Source organism: Fringilla coelebs (assembly GCF_963513975.1).
Source record: "Fringilla coelebs genome assembly, chromosome: 9".
Classification (NCBI taxonomy): Eukaryota; Metazoa; Chordata; class Aves; order Passeriformes; family Fringillidae; genus Fringilla; species Fringilla coelebs.
Window position 1 is genome coordinate 10424837 of NC_140067.1, and position 22663 is coordinate 10447499.

General features: G+C 40.8%; 1 protein-coding gene across 5 annotated transcripts in view; it reads right to left on the reverse strand.

Annotated features, from left to right (window-relative positions):
* The window catches only part of ST3GAL3 (ST3 beta-galactoside alpha-2,3-sialyltransferase 3), a 173100-nt gene that overhangs the window by 89092 nt on the left and 61345 nt on the right, over positions 1 to 22663 (reverse strand). For all 5 annotated transcript variants that reach the window (XM_084211755.1, XM_084211754.1, XM_084211753.1 and 2 more), the window contains one exon: positions 22154 to 22246. In XM_084211755.1, coding sequence (XP_084067881.1) covers positions 22154 to 22246 — 93 coding nt within the window. The remainder of the gene's footprint in view (positions 1 to 22153; positions 22247 to 22663) is intronic.

The window sequence follows — 22663 nt, forward strand, 5'->3', positions numbered from 1 at the left end:
CTACTGTAACTACAGAAGTTCTATTACTTCTGTATTAGTATTAGTTTATGATGTCACATAGCTGTTTCAGATCCTGTCTCAATAAAGTGTATAACATGAGACTAGTTTGAAACATGACCTATTTCCATTCAATTGAAAGCCAAGACAGCTTAATATTAATGCAATTTACCACTTTTCTAAGATCCACTAAATTGTACACACCTATGGTATTTCCTCTGCAAGCTAAATGCATCACAATTTTGTCCATACAAAACCTGTCCTTCCTAGACAGACATTCTATGATTTTATTTTGGAGTAGATCAGAAACCAGATCTGAAGTAGATTTGCAGACACACAGGTCTTCTCTGGGGTAGGAGGAAGAGCACAGGACCAGTGCCTGAGCACTTTGGGCCTCCTTCTAAAGAAGGCTTTACAGAACTGGTGTGAAAGAGCTTCTGAAGGACCTGGGAAGGAGTGCAGTGAAAAAACACATTTTGAGAAGAACCAGCTTGGCAGTGGTATAGGCTGTTGGCTGAAGTAGCCTAAAAGACCACAAGTTTTAATTTGTCACACTTCTTCTTCCACCTCCTCCTGTAAAGTCACATCACATCAGATCAGAAAAAGTTACCAGGAAGACATAACAAGAAAAGCCATAAACACAGGATTCCACAGACAATGGGACAGGCAATCTAGTATCTTGGACTAGAGAATTTAATTTTTAAAACTGTATTTCAGGGTCACACCTCTACAGTCTGCTTGGAACCCATCCTTGAAGATAGTCCTTGAAGCTTAGCAGTGAAGCAAGTAAAAAGAAGATGGGGAGAACAAAACAGCTGTAAACAGAGGGGGAAAAGCAACACAAGGCAGCAAAGAAAAGCAGAATGAATTGTCATAAGTGATGCAACAGGTCACAGCAAAGCAGAAAAGGGCATTGCAATGTGAGATTCGAGCCACTACATATATAGCAAAACTTCAGACGGGTTCATGCTGCATCACACTGAATTACAGGAGTCGTGCTGGTCTGTCATTCCATGGTCACCTGGATGTTTAGAGTTCTATTTTAGGCACTCCTTTTAAAGAGTTTTCCTGGTAGAGCATATTTATTGCGATGCAGTTTCTCAAGCCTATTGGCAAGTTTAGGTAATATATTTGTTTCTTTCATTCCTGCAGCTGAAAGTCTGATTTTAATGAGAGCTTGCTCATTTTGGTTAGCAGCTCAATCTTTACATTCTTAAGCCTCTTTAAAATTCCTGCATATATACAGCCTAGGATGGGTGATTTAGCAGTGATTAGTTTAGTGGTGTGAGAGAGACCAGAAACACTGCTCAGAGATATTTTACTGTTCTGAAGTTTGTTTGTTAGCATATGAGGCTTGAAAGCTGAAAAGTAGGAAAGCAGCTTTACAAATTGCAACAGGGAGGAGAGCTAAAACTTCAGTCAGATACACTCTATCCTCCACCTCCTTCCTGTCTGTACAAATGAAAACAAAATGCCACTAACTTACAAAAAATACTTGCTATTATGGGCAGAAGCATGACGAAGAATCCACGCTCCAAGCAGTTTTAGTGACAGCTTCCGTGGTAGTCTACCTCGTGATCAATGGGGTTCCTTTTAAATTATTAGCAAGGGTGTAATTAAGGAAACCAAAGGAAGAAAGATAACTCAAAAGATGAATGAGGCCTTTATTCAAGGTATCACTGAGATGGGGCACTGGCTGTATCACAAGCCAAGGTGAGGGTCCTGGTGAGCAAGATGGACCGAGCCAGCAGCATGCCCTGGTCACAAAGGCAGCCCCCAGGCTCCAGGGACCCTTCCCCTGGCTCAGCACTGGGGGGGCTCTGCTGCAGGGCTGGGGCACTGCTGGGCTCCCCTCTGCAGAGACACACACTGGAACAAGTCCAGCCAGCTAAGATGATTAAAGGATTGGAGCATCTGCCACGAGGGGAGGCTGAGAGAGCTGGGATTGCTCAGCCTTGAGCAGAGAAGGCTCAGGGGGCTCTGATCAGTGTGCATAAATACCTGACAGGGGCAGTCAAGCAGGCAGAGAGACTTCCCAGGGGTGCACAACACACAGGGCAAGGGGAAAAAATCCGGAAAGACAAGGAGTTCCATTGGGAATAATAATACTGCTGGGGTGGTGAAACAGGGAAACAGGCTGAGCAGAGAGGTTGTTCAAACACAGCTGAGCATGGTCCTGAGCAACCTGCTGCAGGTCACCCCACATTGAGCAGGGGTTTGGACTAGATCACCTCCAGAGGCCCCTGCCCAACCCATCTAGTCAGAGATGCTGCGATCTTTCTCCCCATGAAGCAAGGAACAATAAACTTGCAAGAGCTCAATTCCTATCCAGGTCAAATCTCAGAAACAAGGGTCTGCTAAAACCCCATTTTATACGAGTGCTGTAATTCCTAGTGACCTCAATCAGCCTAATCAAGTGGTAAGATTACAAAATGGAAAAAAGGGCTTTAATTTGATAATTACTCGTAGCTATTCCATTGACCTAATGCTTGGCCAGGAAGCGCTCATGAAAACTGGATTAATGCACAAAAATAGAGGATTTCTGAAAATCACAGTTAAAATCTGACATTCAACAAAACTGGAAATCTGTAGCTTTAATGGCATCACATTGCTAAGGGTCATATTTACCTGGCATAAAACCCACAGGGATAATTGCTTTTGTGAGGATCTTTCCTTCAAGATGCTCACAAGATACCAATCAAGGTATTTGCTGTTTAGTCAAAGCTCTCCTACATATGCAAACACCCAGTACTATTCCACACCTTCACAATTTAAGTGGAGTGGTAGGACTGATAAATAAATTAGCACCAGAGCTGTGTGACACCACTGTCTGTGTCGAGAGACTCAGGGCTGTGGTACAGCCAGCAGTGCTGCTGCAGGCAAGGACAAAAGGACGGTCAGAGCAGAGATTAAAAGAACAAGAAAGCCCAGCACGTCCAGTGAGTGTGCACATTATAGCATTGCTTAAAATGTTGTATTGCAAAGGAAGCAGATTGTGAAAGTGACAACTATTTCTCCCTAATGTTTTCATTTTACTTTGTTCTAAGCTGCTCTTCAGCACAGCCATCTGACAAACTACAGAACCATGCAACTAACATAAACTTATACAGCTAATAAGCACAAATAGGAAAGATGCTTCACTTTTGTGATTGAGTCAAATTAATAATTTGACAATCCCTGTATTAGTCAAGGCTTCTCAACAGCCTCATGGCAAAGAAGTCAGAAATTTGAAAATTATGTGCCCACATGATCTGGTTTCATCATTTATACTCATGAACCATCTTGGCCAGCACAAAGCAGAATATTTCTTGAATACAAGCACACCATAGGAGCAATAGGGACTTCAATTTATCTGATCTGAGGCTTTTTTCTACATCATTTCAGCATCAATCCAGCTGATCCGACAAAAGGTATTAAGCAAGAGACTGAAGAACGGAAAGCACAGCCAGCACTTGGGTTACGCTGGCAGCTAGATGGCAGGTTTTATTCTCCACAAGTATTATCAAAGCCTGAGTCCAAAAAGCACTTAGAGGCCAGAGCCTCCCAGGCATGAAGCAGTCTGTGAACATCCAAAGAGTGAGTAGCTCACTTTGGGCTATAACAATCCCAGACAGAATCCTTCTGATGAGGCCAAGGTTCCTGACAACACAAACACCACAATTCAGTGATTTAGGAAAGGCCAGCAAACCCATGAATTACTTCCACTCTGTAATCCACAGGGCACAGAACTGCCCTTCCTCCAGAGATTTGTCCCTCCTGCTTCCCAGCAGCCATCCTAGAGGGGGCCCTGATACCTCCTTCTGGAAGCACCTTAGACTCCTTAGCCTTTACTTCACTATCTTTCCCTATCCAAGAGAAGGAGGAAGAAAACGGAACTTAATGCTTTCCCTGCCTGCAAAGTAGGAACCAAGTAAATTTACTCATAAACTATTACTTGGACTATTTTCTCTTGAATAATTCTAAGCCAAGAGTGACTCAGAAATTGTTTTGAGATAAGTTTTATCAAACTGTTCATAACCATTACCCATTACACCATTTGAAGGGCTGGTCAGCATGAAGAATGCCTTTCCATCACTGTGTGAAATTCTGTGCTTTAGCAGCTTTCAGTCATAGAGGTCAACATTTTCAAAATAGGCTACCCAGACTTCAGTTTTCTAAGGCAATTTAAGTAAATAAGTCTATAAAACTTCGGCCTAGATTTCTGTGGTATTGAATGCATTCAGCTCTCACAGCTCTGTAGCATATATAGCTTTAAAAAAAGAGACTACGTTATAAAATATGGATATAGACTAACTTCGGAAATGTTGGTTTAAAGTCAAGGATCTGAAACTGATCACAAAAGAAACCAGTCAGCTTGTGAAAATATTTTCTATGCATTTTTTCTTAGCACATTTATGCCACAGCAGTATAAAGCATCATGCACACAGCAAAGATTTATTGAGTTATACCTTCATTGGGCACATTCTTCTCTCTCTTTTAAAATAAATTTTAAAAACCAACATTAATATTACACAGCAGTGGGGGATCCATGCCCACAAATGCCTCCTTTTTGAAGCATAATCTATAATGGATGTGCTTTTAAATAAGCACGTCAGACACCGCAGAAATGTCACCAAAAGTCCTAATGGACTACTGAAAGTCTGCTATGAAATACACTGCCTGCTTCCACAAAGCTCTGCTAATGCTTATTTTCCTACATAATTCCTAGCGCTTGCAGGGGTGAGACACACACTCTGACTATTGCTCAGGTACCTCAGCTGGCTTCCTTCCTCCTGTAAGTACATTTTACAGTACTTGCAGGAGATGTGTACTTTAGGAAAAAATGAAATCTATACTTTTCCATGGCAAAGGTCCCAGCAGGCAAAGCTCTTATGCTTGTAATTGAATTATTCTAGCTTCTTCTTCACTCTTCCAGATACCAAAGCACAGACAGCACAAACTACTGGACTTTTTTTTTTTTATTACCTCCTCACTGTAGGCAAACCAAGACAGTAAATTCAGAGTTGCATCACTTACCCTCAGATGGTACAAGCACTGCAAAAAACATTGACATAACACATTAAATTAGCACCTTACAAGAATTGCCATTATTGGTCTTTTCTTTCCTGCTTAGTTCAAGGAGTAGAACACCACACTGAACCAACACAGGCAAGAAGAAAATCTCTTCACTTTCCCTCTGGTCAAGAAGTTTTGCTAGTTGTCTGGAAATTGAAATGCAAGAAAAGTAAGGGGTTCTCTTTCCTCCTCATCAATGTAATTCAGAGCATCTAGAAACGAAAATTCTAAGAAGAAATAGCAAAGGCAGCAAAGGATTCAACATTTACCAATTTCCCAGGAGGCTAAACTGTTTTATATCCTCCATTCTATTAGTACAACGTTTGCTTTACAATTATTTCCATCACTGTTGTGCACTTCTATTACTTGTTAATAAAACATGGTTTTACTCTTCTGCAATGCCCTGATTTTTCCTCCAAAAATGCTCACAATATATTAGACTCCACCTCCCTCTGATTAGTGAGGTGCAACATAAAACCCAGTGGATACTCCAACCCACCTCATAGTCAGAGACCTCATGGCACATCCACATTATGTGACACAGAGCTGTGCTGCTGAGACAAGCTGGCATGCACAGCCACAGCCAGGTAGGAGCCTGCTCCCAAAAGCAGGAGAGCCATGTCAGAAAGAACAAAGCTACCCATGAGACTTATGAGCTCTGGCACAGGGGCCACAGACGAGCTTCTCCTCCTTTCAAAGGCAGGTTCATGCCTACCATTTCATGCCAAGTGTGTGCATTACACACCATGCTGCTCAAACTTACCACATTCAGACTCGTAGGGTACTTGGGTACTTTGTGGCAACATCTGGCAGACAAAGAATACGCAATTCAAATCTAATTTCTTTTTCCTTCAGTCAGACAGATGACCTCTCTTCTGCCTTATCTTGTTTTTCTCCCTAGTCTCAGGTACCCACATACAAGGATTAAATAATTCTGAACATTTTACAGGAAAGCATCGTCTAATAATTTATCTTTGCAATTAAATCCACTATAGGCTTGCAAACAGCTTGTGTGAGCTGTCAGAATGTTCCCAGATTTCCTTGGAAAGACAAAAAGGTTTTACGTTTAACTCAGCTAACAGTTAAGTGGTTGGCAGTAACTGTCCACAGACTCCTGCAGAGGCCAATAAGCCTGAATTTAATAGAGTGGAAAAGAGGGAGTTAGTGAAAGGAGGCAGATCTTGTCACTGAAAGTATGACAAATGAGAAGGATGAACTTAATAGCAGTTTTACGAGAGACTAAAAGGAGCGAGACAAGTGTAAACAAGAGGAGAAAGCAGCACATTACTGTAATAATACTAAAAAGAGAAAGTCCCAGCTCAGGGTTCAGCTATGTGAAAAGGAGGCAGCTTGCTGGTTTTTTGTAGATCAGTTTTGGAGTAGAATCCCATGGGTTATGTCTCTACATGGCTATACTATTTGGGTTACATTTAGCAATCTGATCTTGTTATTTAGCAAGACAGACTTGCTGATTCATACAAGCGAACCCAGAACACAAAGTGTTTGGATTCTCTTTTCCTGTTAAACTCTTTGTTATTTACTGCCTGCAAGATTGCACTCAAGTTCCAGCCAAAACTCATTTCTGCTGTTTCCAATGTACATTCCAAATACAAAAAATATGGCATCACATCAAATGTTAAAGTAAGATCATTATCATCCAGCTGCCAAATAGTTCCTACAGGTTCAGAGGCAGACAATTACAGAAATCATGAGCAGTGGCTCAGCAGAATGGGCTGACAAGTGTTTTCATACTTGTAGTATCACACTGCAGTATCGCAGCAAACCGGGAGACACGGTGGTCTAGAGAATAGACAGATTTTACCATGGAAGGAAAAGGATAGATAAGGCAGTGGCTCATAACCCCAGAGCTACCCAAAGAGCACAGTGTGCAAAACTGCAAAAACAGGCAGAAATACTTTGCACAGAATAATCTTTTGCCAGCAGAATAACCCAGTAGCCCCCAGGAATGTTACTCACAATGTTAATCACTGCAGCAGAGTAGAGGATGAAAGCTGGGGTCCTATTGTGCTGTGCAGCATAAAACCAGGGACCAGCCCATGCAAAAACATCTGTCATTCATTTGGACAGATAAGGCAAAGGCAACACAAATCTCACAGAGAAAGGGAACTGCACAATGGTAGTAGTTATTTTAGCTCCACAGTTGAGAAACAGGTTTAGATCAGAATGAAATTACACAGTGTGAAGAAACGAAGGCAATACTGCAAGGATAATTTTAATGAAACACTGTAATTGAAGAAAACCTGGAAAGTTCTAAGGCAGTTGTAGGAAATAAAGCCAGGAAGGCCTTAGAATACAGATGTAAATGAGTCATTTGGCAAATTTAAGGAAATTCAGACTAAAAAGCTGAAAAGAATTCCACAATCCAACCACCTTCAGGATTTGTTTGAATTTCTTGTATCTATTTAGCTGTTGCAGTTCTTTAAACTCTCCTAAACCCAAGGTGACCTTTAAAAAAAAAAACCAGCACAACCCGAAAAATTTGCCAGCACATACAAACATATTCTAAAACACACTGTCCGGAACAAAGAGTCTTCAGAACAGGGCACCAAATAGTCTCTATAATAAGCCATGAGCAATTAGTCTGCTGGGAAACAAATCAGCCCACTGCATTTCAGCAGAGTGAAGGTGGCTGCCATGCTCCAGGGGTGATGTTAACTGTAGGGTCTTTTCCTGAGCAGTGCTTACAGGAAATCCACCAGATTATACCTGCTAGTGGGAACTGAGAGAATTTCCAGGCCTGGCAGGCAAAGCTTTGCAGTGGCTCACTACAAACCACCAAAGTGCTGCTTGTGCTCTCTTGAAATGCCCTAGAGAGCCTGAACCCTCTGGTCCACCAGCACATGCTATCTTATTCTTCTCTGCTGCCTCTGAGTCCTCTCATTCCATCCAAAACTCCCCAAGTAAAACTGAGAAGAGAGATTTACAAACTGCTGTAGGAGCCTTAAATTGTTGTGAACAACAAGGGTTAGCATCTTATTCAAACAAAAAAGTAAACAGAGATGTAGCCAAAGAGGATAAAGCAGGGACACAATCTGTGTGACACCATCTCCATCCACACAAAAAGGCAGATGGAGCCAAAAGAAGAGCTCTGAGGAAAAAAACAGGAGGAGGGAAGTGATTGCCTTGCATGTGTGAGAAAACAGCCCAGGACTACAGCACAGAACAAACCCTGGGAGACAAGACAGAGAACAAGCATCTTCTTGCCTAGCACTGCAGTGAAAGACAGCATTATGAAGTCAGAATATTGAAGAGCTGACACTTGGCTTCCATAGTCAAGACAAGTCTCCAAAATCTTCTAGCAGCAGATGAAATGAAGAGATTGATGCCAGGTATATTCAGAATTTTGCACTTGGCTAATTGTATGCTTTGTTCTGTAGCTATTTTCAAGCTACTGATCAAGAATTTCAACTGTGATTTGCTGGAGAAATCAGGCTGGTTTTTAAAAATTTTGTTTAATGGTCTGACATGAAGAGGTGCACTGTAATCCACAAAAAATCCCAAACCAAACTCAAAATAAAATGTAGCAGACAAACCTTCTCAACACTCGCAAACTGGAACAGGCTTAGAAACCTCCTCTCCCGTGTGTCTAACTCTAGCTGACATGCCAGGTCTTGGGTATGAAAAGAAACACCTCAGTAGCAGCTGAAAGTCTGTGCCATGCTAAAAAACTTCTAGAAGCAAGAGATTCCCACAACTCTAGAAAAGTCTCAAGTGTTTAACACTGATTTTCCCACTTAATTTTTTACTTCTTAGCTGCAGCGGCCACTGTGAATAAGTTGTTGAGGGCTCCTCCTCTGCCTGATGCCTGGGATACCGAGGGCTCCTCTCCCCACCAAGGAAGAGGGATTTGTCACTGATGGCTGCTCCAAGTTCTGCAGATACAGACAGCTGGAATTATTACTCTGTTTGCCAACTGCAGACTTCTAAACAGGCCAGGCAACTTGTTGAATACTGTTAGATCTGTCTGTAGGAACCTTTTCTTCTTCCCTCATGCACCTCTCTCTGACTCTCACTGGGCTTCCTGCATCTTCAGGGAGCACAATTTCTTTAGAATAGCTAAAGACAGGATTATCTCAGAATAAACTTCCCTCCTGGTATCGCTTTATTTGAATTACTAGATCTTCTGTTTAACATAAGACAACATTCAAGTATTTTGAGATCTTAACTGAATAAAGACAGTTCTGTCAGTGAAAATATTTACAGTAACCTCACTAATTGAGACTGATTCCAGCTTCCTGAATCTCATTATGGTAAACTGGGCACTGCTGTGAAAAGGAAACAAAGGAGAGATGAATTAAAACAAACATGCAGAAACACAAACAACTGCTTCAAGTGATGTTAATCACTACAAAAAACCTGTCAAAAGCATCCCTCTGACTGACATCTGTCAAAACATCTCAGCAGTTCATCATCTCACAGCCACCGTTTAGATGGAGACAGAGGGTGCATCAGTCAGCACTGCACATCTCACACAGCTCTGCATTTCTACATGAATTATTCTGCGTATCAGAGAACTCCAGACATGGCTTGTTTCACAGGATTTCTCTCCTCTTTCTCCTGGATGGCCTGGAACCATCATCATTCCCATATCCTCAGACAGTGTGTGGTGTCTGGCAGCTAATTACACAGAATGAACCTCCATGTTCTCTGTCCAACAACCCACAAGAGATGGCAAAAGACTGGAAATTAAGCCCTGTTAATATAAAGAGAAAAAACCCACCCAAACTAGTAGCCGTGTTTTTTTACATTTCCTGTCTGGACATGGTTTAGGAGTCCTCCAGATACTCCAAATCCTAGTAATGCAGCACTGAAGAATGAAGAATCTGCTTCCCAGAGAAGACAGAGATCAGCATTTCAAATCCACACCCTCCATTAGCAGCAGGTGTCAGAGCTGGAAGAATGAAGCAGAATAGTTCCTTCTTTCCTTTTAGAAAATGCATGATGGCTACTTCCTTGCTAAAATACCTTCCTTACTGAGCACAGGTGGAATTTTTGGCTAAGCAGGACAGATTTTCCACCAGGCTACTATGGCAGAGCAAGACCAACTACTTCTCTACAGATGTGTCTGCTCAGACAAGTTTCTTCACCCCTGACACATGAGGAAACCCCTATGTGAAATGAGCAGTCACAGAGCAAAAGTAAACAAGCCTAGTGTTTATAAACTGTTTGGTATCCTGTTGTTCCCTAAATAGTTATTATTACCCATGAGATCAGATCTGCCTTAAGGAGAAGAAATGCCTGGTACATGTACTGACAAAAATCCCCAACAAGGGAAAAAAACCAGAGAAATGTTGTGGTTTCCTTATTTTAGTTTTCTTTCCTTAAACCAGAACCTGTAAGCATATTTTGCCTCCTTCAAATTCTGGACATCCTTTCTCAGACGTTCCCAGAACAGCAGGAATAAGTCAGCAGCAGCAGACTGAGAGCTGGCCTGTTTAATCAGACCCTTGGGACCAGCATCTTCCTCTGCAGATGCCTAAACTCCACAGACACTGTTTAAGAAACAAATCAAAAGCAAAAAAAGCTGGCCACCACTGGCTCTAAGAAGCTGCTTGCTTTGCCACAGGTTACACTAAGACTGCCTGGAGCTGTATCCATGCATGAGGTTACACATTTACAAACAAATTGTTAAAACATAAACACAACTCCCAGGACAGATAAATGCTGTGCTACTCATCCCTAATTCACTGCCTGGTGAAGCAGCTGGTGTGGCTTTGAACATCCCTGAGGCCATTCCAAAGCCGGTGTTTTCTTTCCAAACTGGAGGCAAGTCTTTCCCACCACAACAGCTGCCATCCTATGGACTTGCTCATGCTGCAGGCCAGCCCAGGACAGCACATCGTGGAGCCCAGGGATGGCTTCAGGGACAGGGAAACTCACTGTGTCACAAACAGCTCTCCCTTGCTTTTCATTCTTAGGCGACTTAAAACGATTCCACTTTTCCCAAAGCATTCGGGGAACTGTTTGTATTTAGAACAGCTCAACCATGGGCCAGTTTTCACTCTCAGGGTAAACTGACTGTAGGGGGAAAAGAAAGAAAATCCAAGCCCAGAAACGAACGCTTCTGGTGGCTAACAGAGCATCACTTTCCATTAAAGGCAGCAGAGACTGACTCTTGCTAACAGAGGCAACCCCAAGGTAAATCAGATGCACAGACCTTTTAATCTAGGAGTAAAATCATTGTGGTTTTGTGCACTGGTAGAGTTATATATTCTTCTGGTTTCAGGTGTTCCAAGATCCCTCAGAATGTCACAATATTTTAATCTGTTTCATTCCCAGCTAAATTAACTAACTTCTCAGCAATCTCTTTATCATACTGATATCACCAGTGTAAACACAAACCTAGGCTGGCACAGCTGATAAACAGATAAGAAACATGCTAAAATTGGTGTGACACAAATAGCAGTTTAGAAAGGGGAAACCAGATAAACCTCAAATCTTCTTTTCTCTTGTCCAAGAACTGTACAAGGCGTGTTACTTGAAACTTACATAATCCTGAAGCTTCTATCAGTTATTTCAGCTTGAAAGAAGAGCAACTTAGCATGGCAGATGCAATGATTTTCAGAAGAATCACAATTAAACACTTCTCAAGAAAGCTGGACACAGCTTTTTTTGTTTTTGCACACAGGAAGTTCCTGTGCAAGTAACTCCAAGTGCTTCAGGAGAAAAAGATTGTGATATTCTTAAATGTACAGCAGATTACACAAAAAGGAAACAACTTTTACTGAATGCTTGAATCTCCAGAATTTAGCAAGACAGAAGCAGAATAAGAACCCACAGTGAGCAATACAAGTGAAATCTGCTATCCCACTGCAGTGTGTGGTAATGCCCTTGCCCTGGTTTCCAGCATTACATGTGTTTTGGGTTGGGTGAACTTGGGAAACTACAGGAACTTCACCAAGCTACTGTGATCCCTGGCACTACTGCAACAGTTGCTAAATACTATCAAAGCAGTGCTGTAATTCGCTTATGGACTTAGCTCAGAATTGTAGTAAAGGTACCAAGAAAAGAGTTGCCCAAGGAGCTTTTGCTGTTCTCTCTGTGGTGGAGTCAGGGTTTCTACAACATTATCTGAACAATGCTCTCAAGTGACTTTTCAAATTGCTACAAAGAGAATTTATAATCTTTCCAGTTTTTACCTTCATTTGCCTAATGTAGAGTTGGAGGGTTCCCCAGACTGTTTCTAATTTGGTCTAATAATCTTGCATAAATTATCAGGCTGCCTTTTTATCCATATTCTTAGCCAAAGTACACTGGCTCAGTGACAGCATTTGCATGCACTGACACTCCTGAAATGTTTCAATAATAGAACAAAGTGAGCAGTAATAGGGGAGAGGGAAAGATAGAAGAGGAAAATAATTTGACTTGAAATCTACCCAAAGATAGGAAATGTGATGAAAGCCACCAGTAGGGAGTTCAGAAGGAACAATTATCCACTCTTGAACACAATTCAGAAAACTTTGAGGGAAGCTGCACACTTTCTACAGCAAGAGGAAATTACCAGTGACATAGAGAGTCTCAAAGATACCAAGGAACTTTTTGGGGCTTTGGGGAGATGGTGGCCTGAACCAATAAATATGAACCTTCAGAAAGGCAAAGTCAGAGTTTTAATCAAAAGAGATAAAAACATTTTCTTATGGGAATGCGAAGAAAAGAAAAGAAGGTAAGACTTGTATATCAAAACCACAGTGATATTACAGCTTAACCTTCAAGCTCACTGATATTTTTCATTTCTTGCATTCCACACTCTCTGATATTTTCCTTCATTCAGATGGATTTAGAACCTCAAGCAATCTTTCCTGCAAGATTTTCAAGATTTTCCTGGAAGTCAAACATTCTTACTGGTATAGCTTTAAGAGCAGATGGGCTGCAGCAACAGAGCCCAAACACACATGCACAATAAAATATGCTCATTTGGTAGCACAAATTAAGTTTATTGCTTCTATTACAATCTTTCATGCTCACGCAAATATGGTTATTTATTAGTACATTTCAAAGCTCTCCTTCTTTTTTTTTTGTGTGTTTTTTTTTTGTTAACAGTCCACAATTTAAAATAACTTCAGTATTCCTCAAAACAACAACAAGCAAAAAAAGCCACCCTCAAAACAACCAAACCTGTCCCTGTTCCCACTCTAACATATGATGCAGGGTACTCATATTAAAGCAAGAACACATATGCTCTGCATCATTTCTGAAGCCAGAACGGCACATACTCAGTAAAGTCCCTGTGTCCATGTTCCAGCTTTCATTTTATAGTCTCACTTCATTCCAAAGTCACAAAAAAGACTCTGAAGACTCTGAAGACATGCTTTTTGGTCACAAAGCCTGCACATCACATGGATTCACATACTTCATTTTAAACTCTTGAGAGAGGTCAAACATGAAAGATTTTAGCACCAGAAATGGCTCTGATACTGAATCTACTGTCATGATGAGGACATGGGAATTGCATGCATTACTGTACACATTTGGTTAAAGGTTAAAATTTCAACATGGGATAGAAAGAACAATCTACATGAACTGAAGGAGAAACCATACTTCTGCCTCCTGAGCATCAGTTCCCCACATCCCTGCCCTGGTGCCCAGGCTGGCTGACAGAGCTTTTGCAGGGCCATCACCTCAGCTCTTCAGTTCTCAGGCTGCACCCTGGGCAGGGTTTGTATAATGACATGGTAATTTCATAAACTGCATCAGTGAACTGGTCTGAATTAAAAATAATCTTGCACAAAATGAGTAGACGGATGGGGGAGGGAAAACTCATGTTCAGCTCTAAGAATTACTTTACTTTATTTCCCAGTTCATTGCACTGTGCACAGGCAGCTCTGCTCACTCAGGTAACGGAGCAGCACAAACTCCTTAGGCCAACAGTGGGGATGCTGAAACAAAACCAGAGCCTTTTCCTTTTCTTTCTCTTTCTTGTTTACATCTACTCTTACACTATGCCATGTCTACTTCAACCTGACTGCAGCAGCATGCACATCACCAGAAGTGAGGCAATGAGCTGCTGCCATTGAATTTTGTTTTGAAGTACAAAGTGTTTTGAGCTCCAGCTGGTCAATCAGTGCATGAATTTCAGAGCTAGCAGTGAAGTTATGTGTCAGAATTCATCTGCTCCTCTCTGGAATTACGTTCCCAAGCACTGTTCTCTACAGTAAAAAAATGAATGAAGGGAATCTGCCACAGAGAAATTAAGATATATGACCACACTTTGAACAAAGCTTTCATTACCACCACTTCAGTACCAGAGGTTTGCAACACTCTGGACATGAATTAACAAATGCTTCTTCTTAATCCCAGCTTCCTCCTACAGACAAGGCAGGTGCAAGGGACTGAAGCAGCCAGGGTTTTGTAAAGGGCAATCCAATTGGCCCAGCTATCAACAGCACCAAGAGTTCAGACAACAATCCTAGGTGGACCATTGAAAGCAAACATCTCTTAGCAGACTGTGCTGTATATTCACTAGAGCCAGCCTCTGCAAAAATATTCTGTGAGATAACATCCCTGTCCCCTTTAGGCAGGGGTATGAGAGATTTAATATCTCAAGTGAGTCCATGACAATAAAACAAACATAGGAATTTTACCTGTTTTACCTCTGATCCCAATTGTCACTCAAAATCGACACTGATATATATTTTTTAAAATCACCCACTTAGTAACTGCTTTCAAATTATATATAATACCTGACACACTAACTGCAGAGGTGAAAAAGCTGAGAAAGTTTTTCCAGAACCAACATATAAAGGGGGAAAAAGGCACCACTTCATAAAACTCACAAGGAAAGAAAGGTAGGGACGTGCAAAATATTGCCTTTGCCGGCAGTGACAGTGGAACAGCAGCTGACTGCATGTGAAGATGTGTTACTGGAAAAGCCACAGAGCTCTGTGTGGGGAGGTGATACCCAGACACCAGAAGTGATTTGAGAGGGTGTGCGTTTTGGCTTGCGTGTTTGTTTAGCTTGGGATTTACAAAACACAGAATTAGGAGGTGACAGGAGGTAAGGGCGAGCAGCAGCAGGCTTCAATCCCCTGGCATGGCACAAGCAGGCATTTAACAGCCTGGAGCTTGGAGAAAAGGAAAACCCTGACAGCTCAACTGACCAGGGCACCAAAAACTTCTCTTTTATCCTTCCTTTCCCCTCCTGTGAGTCTTGAATTCTTTTAGTCACAGTTATCCAAGAAAATGAAGGAAATTGATGATGCTCAGTACTGCCTAGAAGAAAATACACCTGCATCAACTTGTCCCTTCAAATTCAAACCTCGATAATGCAACAATGATATTTTCTTAGTCTTTGATGTGGTGACAGGTGGGAGGTGTGATGAAGATTCCAGGTCAGCAGCTCAGCTTCCCCAAACACCTTTTTGGGCACTGGCACTTAGGAAGTTCTTTCCTGAGCTGTATTAGAGCAGTTACTGGCACTCCAAATGCAACTGTGAGATCTGAAGCCATCTCTGTCACCATCACACACTATTCCTGAATGAATGTACAGGCACAGAACAAGAGTTTTAAAGAAGGGACAGGGATTTGAGTACTCCCCATTCCCAGAACAGCAGCAATCTTGCTTTGAAGGAAAGCAGAAAAATCTCACATCTGGGACACAGGGACCCTGACTTCAGTGGAAGTCTTGAGATGTGTCCACTCTTCATTGAACACAGGCTGCTTTCACAGCTCACGTTAACAAAATGAACCAGCTCAGTGTGTTTTAAAATGAGATGTACATTATACTTAAACTTAGAAGACAAAAAACCCCTACTATCAATAACTCCAATAACTAATTCAGCATATATACACACACACACACAATTTTATATATCCTGAAAAATTAAGAGCTCCTGTCCACTGCACCTGAGAAGACCCCAAGCTATGCAGCAGATGCACCACACTGCAGTCAGGCAACAGTTCTGAAGCCCTGTAGCAATCCTCAGTGACACATTAATTATCCAGCCTATTTCTTCATGAGCTCTCAGGAGCCACATGAAGCTGCCATCCTTTGCCTTCCTCTGCTCTCCTTAAATAGTTAATCACAGAGGAAGCAGCCATCACCTGCACTGACAGCCCCTAAGCACTGAGCTCATGTCCTGTCACTTCAGTACAAGCCCATGCTGGGGATGGCAGTAATTCAGGAGGCATGAAGACAGTCAGACATGCATAAAGTCAGTTCCAAGCAGAGGGTTAAAAAATTCTCTTTCTGGAATATTTTTTTTCTGAATACCTAAACAACAAAGCAGAAATGTGTGGGATGGACAGATGCTATTGTGTGTTTGTTATAAGAAGCACAGCTTCCTGGAAGGAGATATGGAAATGAATGTGAAATACTTAGGATCAGGAGACCACATTTTTAAATTATCCTGACTCCTACTAAAGCCCTTGCTGAAGCTCCAGTTCCACCCAAAGTCCCTATCCCCCATTTGCATATAAGAATGGGTTTTTTTCCCTAAAGCATAAAAACTGCAAAACCATATCTGTAAGAAAGAAATGGCAAAGAAATTTTACCAAGCTCTGATGTGAAGGAGACAAGAGTCTACAGTCTAAAGAAAGGCCTTCTGGTGCTGCCCTATCTATACTCCCCCAGCCTGTGGAAGTGGAGAAAGGCACAGGAGTCTATGACACACAAAATCAAGGGGGAACTAAACATCAAAAAAAAAAAAAAAAAAACCACACAGAAGAATGACTTCAGAGAAAGCCACTGAAATTTCTGTGGCTGGCATAAATCCGTGTCATGCACTCTCTGCTGATATGAAAGCTTTAAAATTTTTGAACTTTATGTACAAAGAAGCAATTCAGCATGAAAATATAAACCCAGAAGACTTTACAGGAGAGCTGTTTATCATCTGAGTGACGAGCAGGCTACAGTATTGAAAAAAAGGAGGGGGGGAAATATGACTGTAAAGAAAATACCAATTGCTAATCAATGGAAGTTCACAGCAGAATAATCAAACAAACCAGACTGATTTTATACCTGAATATAAGGCTATTTCTTAGCACCAATTCACTAGAAAATGCTTACAATCATATCCTTGGTGCAAAAACAGTCTTATGTATCTGAATCACAAATCATAAATTCACTATTTTGGTCACAACACCAACAGATTTGTCATGTATTGAACTTTTCCTTTCTCCCTTACTCTGAAATACTTTCAGATATTCTTTAAATAATTCTTTGCCATGTTCCCCTACCAAACACAGATACACAAGTCTGCAGGCTGCAGACATTCCCTCTCTATTTACTGCCTCCTCTAATTTTTAGTATTAGCTGCCAAATTACAAGAGCTTGTGGTTGGAAAATTGCAGCTGAGTATTGAGTAGCTGAACTGTCCCAGGCTGGCATGTCAGCCACAAACTGTGGGCAGAGATCTCTTTTCTCATTTGATAAAGAATAGGGCATAGAAAGAGCTGTACACAGGCAGCATCGTTTCCACAGCAAGGCCAGACACGCAGGAGACTGCAGCGTTACCACTGCAAACACAAGTTAGTGCCTTCTACAAAAAGGTCAAAGCATCAACTCCAGACTTGTAGGTGACCTCAGACCAGCTAAAATAGTGTAATTCACTGAACATAGTAGTCTAATTCACCGACCTACTGATGCCATTCTACCAAACACACTTTCCCTTTTCTTTGTATCATTCCGAAACCAGTAACCTCACTTCAGGCACTTTGAGTCATTATCTGCTGTTGAGAGATTTACAAGAGGCAGAATCTTATTGTCCTGGGAAGTGAGAAATTAGATAGCTCCTTCCTTTACAGTGAGCAGCAGCCCAGCTGGCCAGACCTTACACCGAGATGCAGAACTGAGATCGTGCACCCACTTCTCTTGGTGTGGAGCCACTGTCACGACTCGGATTACAGCATGTTTTTCTGAAGCTATGTCACTCTGCCTTTAAGGCACAATCATTAAAAAACCCAGAAAAGAAAGGCATGGGCACAAGGGATTAGACCAGACATCCATTTTGTCCAACACCTGATGTCTGTGTCCATGGGACAACACTCCAGTAGAAAGCCTAAGAAAGAGGGACTACATCAAGCTACATGCTGCCCTCAACACCCATTTAGGATGTAACTTACAGAGTTCCATACCTGAATACTTACGAGTATATTTTATTTTTTAAAATCCTTTTGTCCACTATGGCGCCCATTTGCAGAACAATATTAGAGGAAAGAGCATGAAATAGCACTTTCCTTTATTTATTGTAAACATGGAGCACAATATTTGCATTTAATATCTCCAAATCTTGTCCAACCACATCATTCACTATGCTATACAGGCTTGTGAACACCTCTGCTTGCTCTACTTCACAGACTATAACTAAGGCACAACTAAGTCCACCACACACCACAAACTGTTGGATCAGTCTTCTCCACAAACACTATCTTATCTCTATCTGAACTGAATTTGGCCTGCCATTTTCTTGCTCCACCACTTACCATTGTGAGATCCCTCTGACATTTCTCACAGTCAGCTTTTGGTCTTACCACCTGGAAAAATGTGTTAGTGCTTCATTATTCATCCTCCATTCCAGGTAGTTTATGAGCACTGGGAACAGCAGAGATCCCAGCACACTTTCTTCCAGAAGACTCCAGGAGTAACATCCCTGTACTGTCCAATCTTCTTATTTTTTCACTATTTACCTAGTCACTTTCTAATCACTACAGCATTACATCAGTTTAACTTCCCAAAAATCTTTCAAACACCAAATGTTTGGGTGTTTTTGGTTTTTTGGGGAGGGGTTTGTTTGCTAGGGAATTTTTTGTATGTGTGTATTATGGGGTTTTTTAAGAAATCCAGATGTATTGTATTAGTTAAATCACCTTCATCAAATGCTGATCCAGCCATTGAAACAAAACAAGCAGATTATAGGGCAGAAGTTCCTGCTGCAGAAGACAACTTGTCTCCTCTTTATCTGTGAACAAAAACTAATTCTGTTCTTTATTTTTATGTTCTAAGAGGAGCCTAATACAGAAACCAGGCTTGCTCTTAGCTTCCACTTTCCCAAAGAACCCCCCAGACCCTTCTTGAGAAGCCCAGCACGTTTACTGCTTTTCATTCTTCCATTGCAAGGCCAATTTAAGCAATGATCACACACACCCGTGTGTAACTCGGCAACTTCAACACCGAGCTCCTCACAAAGTGAGAACTTTTCCTCGCAATTCTTTGTGCTGGAATTCACTCCAAAACGTCAAGCTTCTGTCACATTCCCCCAGCCTGTCCCCTGGAAACGAAGGGTCCACATGGGAACTGTTCTGCAGTGAATAGCAATGCAAATAACTTCCCTGCAACAGCTTTACCTTCCCTCAGCTCACATGTAATATTAGGAACCTCTATCAGCTCATGGGGATCTCTGACAGCCTTTCTGCCTTTGACAGTTAGACAAAAAGCTTTATTATTTTTTTAATGTCTCTACAAAGTTGTTCCTCAACATTTTTTTTGCTCTACTTCATTATGGTTTATATTTAACTTGCCAAAGTTAATGCTCTTTCCTATTCTCCTCATTTGGATACAATTTCTACTTCAGAAAGATGACTTATTTCTAGGAGTCTTGTTTACTTTACTGTTTAAGCGAGTTGTTGTTCATTTTTGTGGCTTTTCTTCTATCTCTTATTTCCTCTCCCTTCTCACACTTGACCATTGAAACTGGACACAGTAGTCTGGAAATCTTGGATTGTGAGGTTTTGTATTTTAATTTTAAGTCAGGGTTCCACACAAAATTCTCAACTTTTTTTGTGCACATACAAAATAGCACTTAAGAAATGGTATTTTGTTAAAATGACATGAAGATTTCTCTGTTTCCAAGATAGAGGGGTTTTTTTCCTATCTTGAAGGTAAAATCTGTATTTGTTCCTCCCAGATGTTTCGTTTCATGTTGGATATATTAACATATATTTTGTTGGACTGTGGCCATTTAAATCAGGCAATCCAGATTGTTGTCTAGAAATAACTGACCCTTTATTTAGTACTCACAACTCAGGATTTTTTCCAGATAGGATTATTGATGAAGGGATCAAGCATTGCTAGAATGAGAAATGATCAACTGAGGACCTCATTAAAGCAAACAAACAAACGTTAAGTCTTTCCTTACCATCAACCACATTTTGGTATTTCTCAGGCCATTGCTCTTTAATCCATCCAGCAATTGCTTATGCCTGCTCAAGTCTGAATTTTCATTTTTACCAGTAAAAAAGCACCTGGAAGAGCTACATCCTCTGAGAAACATTTATTCTATTTCAAATATTTCCATCATATTTTGCCTATTTACATTTAAAATTGCACTAAAAAGTCAGGAACCTTAAAACCGGAAAACATTTATTCATTTTATTCATGCTTGAAAACAGCCAAACCAACTTTATCCAAATATTAAAAACACCCAACAAAAACACACATTTTACCACAAAGACCGCGCCTAAAAAATGTCAGTTGTAGGGATGATGGTTTCCTAATGACACAATCAACTGAAAACAGAGGCTAGAATAAAACAAATCATGCAGCTTGAATCTTTAAATGAACAGGCAGGATAATTTGGCTTTAAGAGTTCTAAATATATTGAATACCTGGCTTGGTAATATTAACTTTCATAGTTCTGTGATTACAAGGAAAGTTGCAGAAGAGAAGGAATTTTAAGTGCAGCTTGGTTTTTTTTTTCAGAACCACTGGTCAGCCATCCTTACAGCAGAACTGGGTAAAATAATTACATGTCCAACACAAAATTCATTTTGTAAAGAAATCAAAGACATCACAGGAAAAAACGTCAACATTAGTTAAGTTTTAGGGTCCATGCTAACCAAGCATAAATACCTGGTGAGTTGCTGTCTTTAAAACCATGAATACAATTTTTCAATGTATGAACACTTGCTTTGACTAGAGACACGTTTGTACCTCTTTGCATGGAATTAGTTCAATGCAGTCAGCTACTGGGAGGTGACTGAACAGAGATCTGCTAGCAGCAGCTGAGGGAGAGAATAAATATCACTTCAGATTCAAGGAGGCTAAAAAGCTTCTTCTCAAAGCCAAAGTGGTTTTAAAATTAAAATAAGATTAATAGTTTTGTAATAATGAGTTCATCCTACTCTCTACTATTTACATTTAGTATGTACACAAACACAGATTTAAAAGCACTCACTTTCAGTTCTAGTATTTATACTCTATCCAGAGTTCCAAAATTCTCACAGAACATAATACTGATAATTGTTTGGTTTACACTAGTGATGGAGAACTTTAGTGTTTTGTTTTGTTTTTAAGGCATGTCTGTAGTATCTACTGGTTACAAGGCAATGTCAGATGTATTTTTTTCTTTTAAAAAAGCTTTCAGTCACCATGCTTGTCAACAAAAACAAAGACAGAAGATACCACCAGTTTCAGGCTTGGCTTGAAGGCCACGATCACTCAACCTAACCTTTAGATGCACAGGTCATGGAAATTCCCCCCTCAAAAGAAATAAAATATCTCTTTTGGAAAAGTGACAGTTATGTTAAGAAGTTCACAATCTCTACTGCCAAAGAGATCATTGCACTAGACACCATTTCCATGTGAACAAGGAGCTTGTACCATGGTCAAACTGTTTGGTCAACTTTTCCATTCAATGCACAAACTGAAATCCTTGAGCCCCAACAGATTAATGTTCCTGCCAATCTTCTCAAGTGTCTCCCAGCAATTCTATGAACTCCAGGCACCTGAGTTATGCTTTACCCTGTTCTCCCAAAAACAAAAAAAACCCAAACCAATGACAACAGAGCATCACACTTTACTATCTATTCCAGATAACTTAATCATGACCAAAGCTCCCTAAGCATTGAATCATCTGGTACTAGCAGTGAGCCTGACCACACGTTTGTATCATGCAACAACATACTTTGTTCTATTACTCAACCCCCATGAGTCTCTACTCTTTGAGCAAAGTTAGTCAGACTGAAGTCAACTAAGCCATTGCCACTGACCACTCAAACTGTCCAGAATTTCAACACTGCTCTCTCCATGAACCAATCAAGTGACAGAGTAATGGCACTTTTGAAGGCAAACTCTGCCTGTCACCCACCTTGAGGGATGAGAAGTCACCAGGGGAAGTAGGGAAAAACTCCCACAGTGATTACTTACTTTGGGAAGATGACAGTCATGAGCGCTGATGCATAGCCTGGCTTGCACATTCCCTCAGAGAAATTGGCATACTTTGATGCCAGTTCTGGAGGCCTGTGAAAAAACAAGTACAGAATCAGGACTCTCCTGGCTATGAACTAGTTTTTGCAATCATCCAAGTAATTTTTCTCCTTATAGCTTTGCAGAAAACAGCTGCAGGGAGTAATTGCAAACACAGACCATTATTTATTTGTTGCACTATGGCATCACAGAAGAACAAAAGACAAAGGAGAGAGGTAAAGATATCTGAAATACCACTAAATCACTAGTTTTGCTGAAAGATTTTCATAGCTAGCAAAGTAAAGCTCATGGAAGAAAAATATCAATAATCATTTTAGACTTCAACCATTCAAAAGGAAAGAAGACATAAACATCACTTTGCTTTAGCTATTTTTCTAAGTTATGATCAAAGTCAAAATTATAGAAAAGTATTATTTAGAACGTTACTTGAAGATAGTTTCAGGAATTTGA